The following is a 9,390-nucleotide window of genomic DNA, read 5'->3' as shown; positions in this document are numbered from 1 at the left end:
AAAAAAAAAGTGCGGCGGGTGCGTGCGCGTGTTTATGGTTGGGGAATATGCTCTGACTCTGGAATAACAATCACTTGTGATGAATTTTTTTGGCACCATGAGAAGAGCTGCCGTTTGCCACCCTGGGTATATCACCTCTCCTCACGGTGCTCTCTCTCTCTCTCTCTTTCTCTCTCTCTCTCTCACACACACACACACACACACACACACACACACACACACACACACACACACACACACACACAGAGTCAGTGTCCAGATGTCTCTATAACTGTCTGCAGAGTGTTAAGGCTTTCAGCCAGTGTCGCAAAATCTCACGCCTAATTGGTCCTAATCGGATTATCAAGGCTTTGTCTCCATCACCCCCAACCCCTGGTGTTTGTGTGTTTGTGTGCGTGTGTTTGTTATGTGTGTGTGTGAGCGAGAGAGAGGGAGAGGGAGAGAGAGGGGGAGGATGAGGGGGATGGAGATGTGGACACTCCCAGACAGTCAGAGGAAGCGCAGCCTCCTCCTCCTCCTCTTCCTCCCCCTCCTCCTCCTCCTCCTCCTCCTCTCCAGAGCGGGAAGTCACTCTCATCAGCACCCTCACCGCAGGTAGGCTGCTCTCCCTCTCACAGCATCTTCTCCGCGACTCTGCTTCGCGGCTTGATCGAACGCGTTCAGACCGCTCCTCCAGACGCCACTCGGAGTCGCGCTGAAGCCGAACTCGTGAGCGATTCTCGGCGACCGGACTGAAAGTTTTGTGCGTGTTTTGTTCCAGGTTGAGTTTCTTCGCAGACGCGCCAGGATGTTCTACTTCCACTGTCCACCGCAGCTCGACGGAGAGTGCTGCCGCTCCAACACTTGTAAGACTTTATTTTTATTCTATTTTATTTTATTTGCTATAAACTCGGGTTTTAAAAAAAATATCTGAAAAAGCCAAAAAGTTTTGCTGAGATTGTGATTCGCGCGTTTTGACGCACGAACCGAGACGTGATTTTATTTTCTTTTTTAAAGGCCTGTGCAGGGGATTCTTTTAATCTATCGCGACCGTTTTTAACTTTGAAAGGTAACTTGTGTTTTATGATATAAAGGCCTGGATTCAAATAAAATAAAGATGTATCCCCTGTGATTTCTGCGTGTTAGAATAACCTGCGCACTTTGGTTTTGTGCATTGCATACATTGTGCATTTCTCCAAAATGAATCGTTAAAGTAGTGCGGCAAGTCCACCGGTATCAGCTGATTTTTATCACCGTCAACTGATTTAAATGTGTATTGTGGGAGGTGAAGCGGTCCCCCCTCCGCTCCGTCACATCAATGTGCCGGCTGTTCCGGTGAAGACGCTGCTGGTGCTTTTGGCTCCGGGGCAGAGCGATGTTTTGTCCCGGGCACAGATGTTAGGAGTCATGCCTCTTAGCCCTGCGATGGTTCCCATCAGAGAGCCTCGCATCAATGTTTTATGCGGCTAATGAAAATAAAATAAAAAAAAGTGAGCCAGAAAATAAATGTCAGATCTTGACTGTTTTGGCACAGGGCCTGTTTTGTTATTTTAAGATGTGATCATAATACTCTTTTTATTCTCCCCCAAAGAACTGATATAAAGCCTTCCGTTCTTAAAAAGAAAGAGTCTGTTGTTGTTGTTTTTTAAATGACTCTGTTTTTTTTATTTAACTTTGTTTTCAGTGAACTCGAGCAGTTTTGGTAACCACGCCCCAACTGATTTTGATGACGGATTCCTTCGCAGAAAACAGCGAAGAAACAGAACTACGTTCACTTTGCAACAGGTAATTTTCAATCAATGCCATAGAATAAATTCATTGATTGAATCATAAACAACAACTTTGGAGAAACTGGTGCAAGAGTATAGTTGGCCCAATAAAACACGGGGTTTTTAAGATTTTTGGTATAATTTTAAAATGTAAGGTATTTTCTTTGCAAGCATTAAAAAAAAATAAAGAAGCTTTATTCTTTTGTGGAATTTAACTTACAATATTTTGGCTTTACATGGGCGTTTTTTGTTGTTTTTTTTTTTTTTTTTGCTTTATAACAATTATGAGTTCAATTAAGTTTATGTTTTAGGAGGGAAAGGGAGAAAAGACAGAAAAGAGAAGGGAAGGGGAGGAACTAGGAAGGAAGAAAAGTCATTGAGTGTGTGTGTGTGTGTGTGTGTGTGTGTGTGTGTGTGTGTGTGTGTGTGTGTGTGTGTGTGTGTGTGCTCTCCATCTCCCCGCAGCTGGAGGCGCTGGAGGCGGTGTTCGCCCAGACTCACTACCCGGATGTGTTCACCCGCGAGGAGCTGGCCATGAAGATCAACCTGACCGAGGCCAGAGTGCAGGTTAGTGCGGCCACGGCTGCACAGCGAGCGCCGCCACGTGTGTCCTGCACGCGCCGTCCGGGCACGTCTGGACACGCCACGCTGAGGCTAAATTAAGCCACTCTGTCATTCGGCCGATGGACTTTAATAACATCAACATAATGGTGAATATTAGATTAGCCTGATTAATCGGTCATTCATAATTAAGCAGCTATAATGTTCCCGGCTAATTTGTCCGCGCCTCTCAAAGGTAGGAATACATCATCTCTGCAGACCCCCTCCTCTTCTCTCTCTCTTTTTTTTTTTTATTTTTTATATCGCAACACACTTTTGTTTTGAAGGAGAGGAAAGTCTGCAGTACACAAAACTCTCTGCTTTCCCCTCCACTCCTCTCGCTCTCTGCCGCAAACGCGCACTGGAAAAACACTCGCAGCCACAAACGCACTCGTCGGCACTAGCACCTTAAATTTGCCAATTTATATTCCGCTCCTGCCCAGCACATATGCGACGTTATAAACTTGGCCAGATGTAATTAAGTTATGTGTCCTGTATGTAATTTCCTGCATTCCAGATTCGCTTTTGGGTTTTGTTGTGCGCGCAGATCTAATTGTGGGAAATATAATAGTTTGCCTTTTGTTCCCCAGGGTCATCTTACTATCGCTTAAACCCAATGGCGGGCTTGATAATGGAATCCTGCGCTGTAAATTAGGGATTGTAAACAAATTATTCCCCTCCTAATCCGATTACCGCATTCCTATTATTAAATCTGAACATGAATCCGGCGCAGTATGCAGGGGATATTAAACTTACATTATTATTAGAAAATAAATTTCCTTTCTGTTGTAGTGTTGTTGCCCCCGCCCCTCCCCTTTTTGTAAAGTGTCAATGGGCCTCCCCCCGCATTAAGAGCACGCAGCAAATTGAGATTAATGGAGCAATTATAGCCCATTCAGAGAGGGGTGTGCATATGGGGGGGCGCGACTTCTAGCTGGAAGGTGCAGGGGTGAGATAAGTCCATTGGCTGCATTGTTGTCCAGCCACCCAAATGTTGTCCCTTTTTCACCGCCGAATGAATGCACGTGTTTTGTCTGGCTGTTGACATCATTTATACCTCTGCCACAATAGGAGGCAGCGCGCGCGGCGCCCGACTCTAACCTCCATTCACACGTCGTGATTAATGCGTGCTAGAAGCAAGTCCTAATCGAATCTGATGTTGTCAAACAATCACTAAATAGGGAAATAAACGACTTCATCATCGCCGCCTCTCTCTCGGGCAGCACAACTGTCAGTGGGAAGTCATTAAAATATGATAATGAAAAATTGCTCAATTAAATGTTGTTATAGGCAGTGACCTTCATTCGATTAAGACGCCAGAACTTGGTTATATGTGTTCTTGGCAGCGCGTGTGGTGAAGTTTTTTCTTTAAAAAAAAAAAAAAAATGTTTTGGTACAAGTGTGACAAGAGTGTGGTTCACTCAATAGGAGGCAAATCAGAGCAAATAACGCAGCTCAAAGCAGGAGAGAAAGTTCATTTGCTGTCCCGATAAATCAAATAAATGGCATGCAAATTTGTCAGGAAACATTTAATTTTTAATTAGTCATTTGTCGTAATCGCTTTTGCCTCTTACCTCATCTCGCCCTCTCTCTCTTCTCATCTTGATGCAGGTTTGGTTTCAGAACCGCAGAGCAAAGTGGAGAAAGACAGAGCGAGGGAGCGCGGAGCCGGAAGGAGGCAAAGAGCAGATGAGCGAGGGCACTCCTCCATCCCGCAGCATCAACTCCCAGTCTCCAGTGGACCACGGCAGGAAGCAGAAGGAGCCGCTGGAGATGCAGCAGAGGTGGGGAGCAGATGATGATGATGATGATGGTGCTGGACACTGCAGGAAATTTGGGGAGAAATTATTTGCAGATTGCAAAAAGAAGGACAGGAAACAGTGTCAATAGAAAAAAGTGACAGAAAACTAAATGATTCCTTTGAATCAGAACAGCTTTATTGTACACTGCATACCAGTGACAATTCAACTTTCACCTGGCTCTTCAATCTACCGGGAATAAAAAACACAGGTTTGACTACGCAATTATTAAGAGTCTTTAAGTCAATGGGAACAAAATAGTGCAGGTGTAGCAAACAAACAATTTGTATTCACCTTTTCATCAGATAACACGGAGCACCTTGCGTCTTCCTTTTGCAGTATTAACAGAACCGTGGGTCCAAGTGGTCCCTTCTTCCCCTCCTGCCTACCGGGGACCCTCCTCAATTCCGCCACCTACGCTCAGGCCCTCTCCCAGGTCGCCACGCTCAAAGGTAGAATTTCATTTCCATCTGTTCGGGAGCAACAACAACAACAACAAAAAAATGATGACGAGACGATCGCAATAAACGTTTATAGCGCTCCCAAGATGAGACGTTAAAGGCGTATTTGCTGTTTTCCAGGTAATGGCTTGTGCTCCTGCTGTGTCTCCGACCCCATGGGCCTGTCCTTCCTGCCCCCCTACGGCTGCCAGGGCAACCGCACGGCCAGCGTGGCCGCCCTGCGCATGAAGGCCCGCGAGCACTCCGAGGCCGTGCTGCAGTCGGCCAACCTGCTCGGCGCCGCCAGCGTGCCCGGCGCCGGCGTGGGGGTCCTGTCCGGAGTCGGGGTGAGCGCTGCGGCGGCGGCGGCGGCAGCGGCGGCGGCCTCAACGGCAGGGAGGTCCATGCTGGGACCCTCCATGGAATTGCCCATCCCTGTGGGAAGAGGAGGGGACAGCTCCAGTCCCAGCCCGGCCAAGGTGCCCATCCTGGGCGGCAGCCCCAACAAACACCCTCACTGCTCCAAGGAGTCGCTGGAGAAAAAGTGAAGCGGCGGACGTCGGGAGGCCGTGGACGTAGCCGATGCTCTGAATCTGTGTGATCGTGCCTGTTATTACTCCTCTACTCTACTACTGAGCAACTATAAAGCACAAGTACTGACTGGCTTCAGGAAGAGGCCGGGAGAGACTTTGCCGCAATGTATGGATGCAAAACTTTAAATTATTTATTTGACAGTAAATTATGATTGTAGGAAACGCTGAGTAGGCGCAGGGGCTCACAGTCCCGGTAGAAGCACAAAGAGTGTTTTCTGGAATCTATAGTGTCTCCGTGGCGCACTGACGGACTATTTGATGGACGAGCAAAGACACAACGTATGTGCAACAAAGACCTATGTGAAAAATGTGAATCTAAATAATCCTGATGCATTTCCTTTTTCTTTTTTTTGGATTTTCCTCAAGGGGTGCAGACGCTTTCATTGTGAATGTTCAATGCATGTACGCTGTATTTGTAAAAGTCATGGCAGGACGGTGAAAATCTAGGCAATACAATGCTTGTACCATCCGCTCAGTCACGGCCTCAAACGAGCTCTCATCCCTTTTTTATTCAATTATTATTAATATTGTTTTTTTTTGTTTTTTTTATTTCAAAAGTGAAAGTGCACTTTAACATTTCTCAGCCGTCTCGTTTTCTCCATGTAAAATGTGTACAGGATGCCGCCTGTCGGTTAGCGTGCGCGAGCCGAAAGGAACCCGGTTGACTCTGTTAGCACATCTGTAGCGTCAGCAGACGGCGAACACAACAGTCCTGTTGTGACACGTTCTTTAAAACAATTAAAGATGTAGCCGCTCATGTTCCTCTCCTGTTGCCTCCCGCTCCAGCCATCTGTTCTGATACATTATTTATCAGCTCCCCTTAAAGCCGGGAGAGGAGAGCAACCGTGACTCTTATTATTTATTTACTTTTTCGGAGGGCCCTCCCGCCTCTCCTTCCCTTCACTCTGGTCATTTTGTTTGAAATAAACCCTCATTAAACATAATACATGCTATTTATTGTTGGTGAATTAAACTTTTTTTTAAATAATTCCCCGACCCCAAAGTTGTCATTGCGTCTCTCAAAGCAATAGGCGTGCCTGTGATTCCTAAATCTCTCCCCTCGCTGCGATGACTTTTGAATGAAGGATCAGCTGATCCGATTGAGGTGAACTGCCGAGCGCGCGGCCAGTCGTTGGTCTGATTCAATTTGCGTCCTTGAGGATTTTCAGGAAATTACTTTTGATAGTCAATAACACAATTAAGTAAACTACACGCACATTACCATGAATAATTGATAAGAAATTATGTATTACCACGAAGTACTGGTTCAATAATTGATGAGGCGACACCCTGGTGACACAGAGGAGGGAGATAATGTCAGAAGTCATGCCAGGTTGTACACAGCGAGTACGGCGCGCTCAATCTCCTTTTGTCTGCATGTTGTAACTAGCCCACAGATATTCCAATAAAGTGACACTGTCCATTTTTACAGCAACTTACCACTCTTGTGCTATGTTTATGCTAAATTTCCCCCAGTCAAAAATCTCATTTGTTACAAATGGAGGACGCTTTTTAGAGAAAATGGTGACAAAATCAACAGCTGCTATAATGACCATATTTGCTCATTTGCTATCATATTAGTTTGGGGCTATTATATAGCAGGTGCTGTATCCATTCAGGGTGTGAATAATATTATCAAAAACATAATGCCCTAATATAATGACTTTGCTTTAAGCGCAAAAAGAGAGTGCATAGATGTTAAGCCTCCTGACATGGTAGCCAATGATAACAAAATATCCCTCAAATCATCTCCTTTTCTTAAAAAAAAAAAAAAAAGCTGTACTAATATGAACTGCGCAATCCAGCCAACTCACACAAAAGCCCCGAAAAACACATTCATTCTCTCCAAAATTGAATACAGTAGTTGTGGAATTTAATCATTAGCCAAAACAAAGGATGCTGAAGTTATAATGACTCCGATCATCATTAAGTTCTGCATGGTGCCCATAATTCACTGCTTTAATATTTGATAAACAAGTCAAGTTGGTGTTGACATTCAGCTGTGCATGTGGCATCATTGATAATTTTCTGTCACCTAAAAAAAGTCCTGAGGCGGTTTTGTGGAGCATTGTTATATCAAATTAGCTGGAGAGCGGCCAGAAAAGCAGACAAACATGGTGAATACGGGGGACAACAGTTGAACTCTGTTCTTACACTGCAGTTAATGGGCTTCTTTTGTTGCAGTAATGAAATATTTTGCAGGGATGTGGGGAAATATGTCCTGAAACAGGGAGACGTGCACATACACCCATCAGCAGACAATGTAAGGTCCACAGAGGGAGGCAGTGCGCTTAAATAAATATATTTATAAAAAGGCAAACTCCTGAATGCAATTCTTTTTCTTGACACTGGGTGCAAAACCTACAATTCTTACATTTTAAAGGCCTGACTCCCAGAGTCAGACTTAAAGTGCATGTAGAGCCGTTCCACTGAAAGGCACCAACACGCAGAATCATGTCAGCAACAGAGCTGACCGATATCCCAATCAATTAGAATCAATTAAGCAAATCTCTGTATGAAGATAAAAGAAACAAAGCATCTTAATGCGGCAAGTAATGTGCCTGTCTGCTGTCTACCGCATAACCACAGCTCTGCTCCTCCTTACTCAGCATGGAGAACCATTGACGGCACTCATGATCAATGCTCGCGCTCATCAAGAGCTACACAGCAATGCTGTCTGAAACCAAAGAGCTCTGTCTGCGCAGAAAAAGGCACTCTAATAAACTGTCAAAGTCAAAATTCCACACGGGGATCCAACAGAGAACGGGCGTCCGTTCCTGGAGTGTCCGCTGGAGGGAGCTAATGAGCAAGACATTTTACAGGTCTCCCCACAGCAGGATTCAAACTTCAGTGGGAAAAATTGAGCGTTGAGGAGAAACACACACTGAGTTATTTTTGCTGAGGGAGGTTTATGAAAATTAAATTTCATTAATCAAAACCACTTTTTAAACAAGCCCTCTGCACTGTGAAGGCCCAAAGTAAACAGCAAAACGGGAGTGTGCAAGGGCGGAAAAGTTCCCGAAACAAGGGGAAATAGTGAGAAAATAATGATCACATCGAAGAAATATGGAGCAGGATGACAGAGGTCCAGCGGTATATATTATTGTTTTTGAAAAGGTGGATGAAAAAAGGGTATTAGTGGTTTTTAAAACCGCTTTTACACAAAGCCGTCTTTAAAAAATATCCGCAAAAAATATCCACAAAAATGCAGGAAATGAACGAAAACGCTGGGGTACCTAAGCTAGGCCTCGTGTGGCGTTGGGAGTTCACTCAACGAAGACAGAAGAAGAAGAAGACCTAGGGGCGCGGCATATTTACTCACGAAGATGGCAAAGAACGAATGTGAAAAGACAGTGTGGATCAATGACACAGTTGAACTTCTGCTTCAAGTTACTTCAGAAAGCAAAGCCTCAAAGCTCCATGATGAGGTTTACTGAGAGTCCTGCCAGTTAAAGTTTGCTGACATTTTGGTCATTCAGGTTTTCTGGCTCAATATCCCTCAGTTTAGCGAAAAAAGCGAAACTGGAGGTTTGTCAATCGCTTTTGTTGTTTTTATCATAACACCGTGTGTGACTGTCCACTAATGTTTGCTGCCTGTTGCAGTGGAGGGTAGAGAGAAGACGCCAGGCTGATCGTCCTCAGGAGCAGTAACACAAAGCAGTTGTTCGACGCTGTTGTTGTTGTGAGTGGCTGTCCGTGCTTCACGGCCGGCTCAGGTTGCAAGTGAGGGGCCCAGGGGGGCAAACCTGTGACATCATCATTTCCGAAAAAAAAAACGTTTTTCAGTGCTCACACAAAGCCGGACAGGGCGGCGTTTTCAAACTGTCCCACGTTTCCCAAAGTGTGCATTTTAAGTGAAAACGTTCCTATTTTTCTTTTTTTACCGTTTTCAAAGAAACCCGTCTGGGTGTTAACGGGCCGGTTTGCTGGGCTATGTGCAAAAAAACAAAATATATGCCACCTAGAGTGTGTGTGTGTGTGTGTGTGTGTGTGTGTGTGTGTGTGTGTGTTTGCGTGTGTGGACGTCTGTGGATGTCTCCATTAATGCCCATGTGTGTGTGTCCATCACTTGGCCAGGCCGGCCATGAACCCGCCAAGATTCCCAGGAAACTATCTGCAACAGCAATCTCCTATTATAGCAGCGGGCTGCAGGGGGGGGTGGGAGACAGAGAGGGGAGTGGGAGGCGCTGTCCCCTCCCCCTCCCTCTGC

At 45.4% G+C, this 9,390-nt stretch overlaps 1 protein-coding gene across 1 annotated transcript; it reads left to right on the top strand.

The window, feature by feature from the left end:
• The first annotated feature begins 718 nt into the window (after positions 1–718).
• drgx (dorsal root ganglia homeobox) lies at positions 719–6,131 on the top strand. The gene is made up of 6 exons (XM_076018407.1): positions 719–845; positions 1,664–1,764; positions 2,214–2,315; positions 3,960–4,132; positions 4,487–4,599; positions 4,729–6,131. Exons 1-6 carry the CDS (start codon positions 788–790, stop codon positions 5,133–5,135), a joined length of 954 nt encoding a protein of 317 aa, XP_075874522.1. The 5' UTR covers positions 719–787; the 3' UTR covers positions 5,136–6,131.
• Positions 6,132–9,390: the final 3,259 nt, after the last annotated feature.

The sequence above is a fragment of the Nelusetta ayraudi genome, unplaced genomic scaffold, assembly GCF_046127955.1.
Source record: "Nelusetta ayraudi isolate G7.1 ecotype Tasmania unplaced genomic scaffold, CSIRO-AGI_Nayr_v1 ptg000008l, whole genome shotgun sequence".
Classification (NCBI taxonomy): Eukaryota; Metazoa; Chordata; class Actinopteri; order Tetraodontiformes; family Monacanthidae; genus Nelusetta; species Nelusetta ayraudi.
The sequence above is the reverse complement of the archived record's forward strand: the minus strand, read 5'-3'. Positions and strand labels throughout refer to the sequence as shown.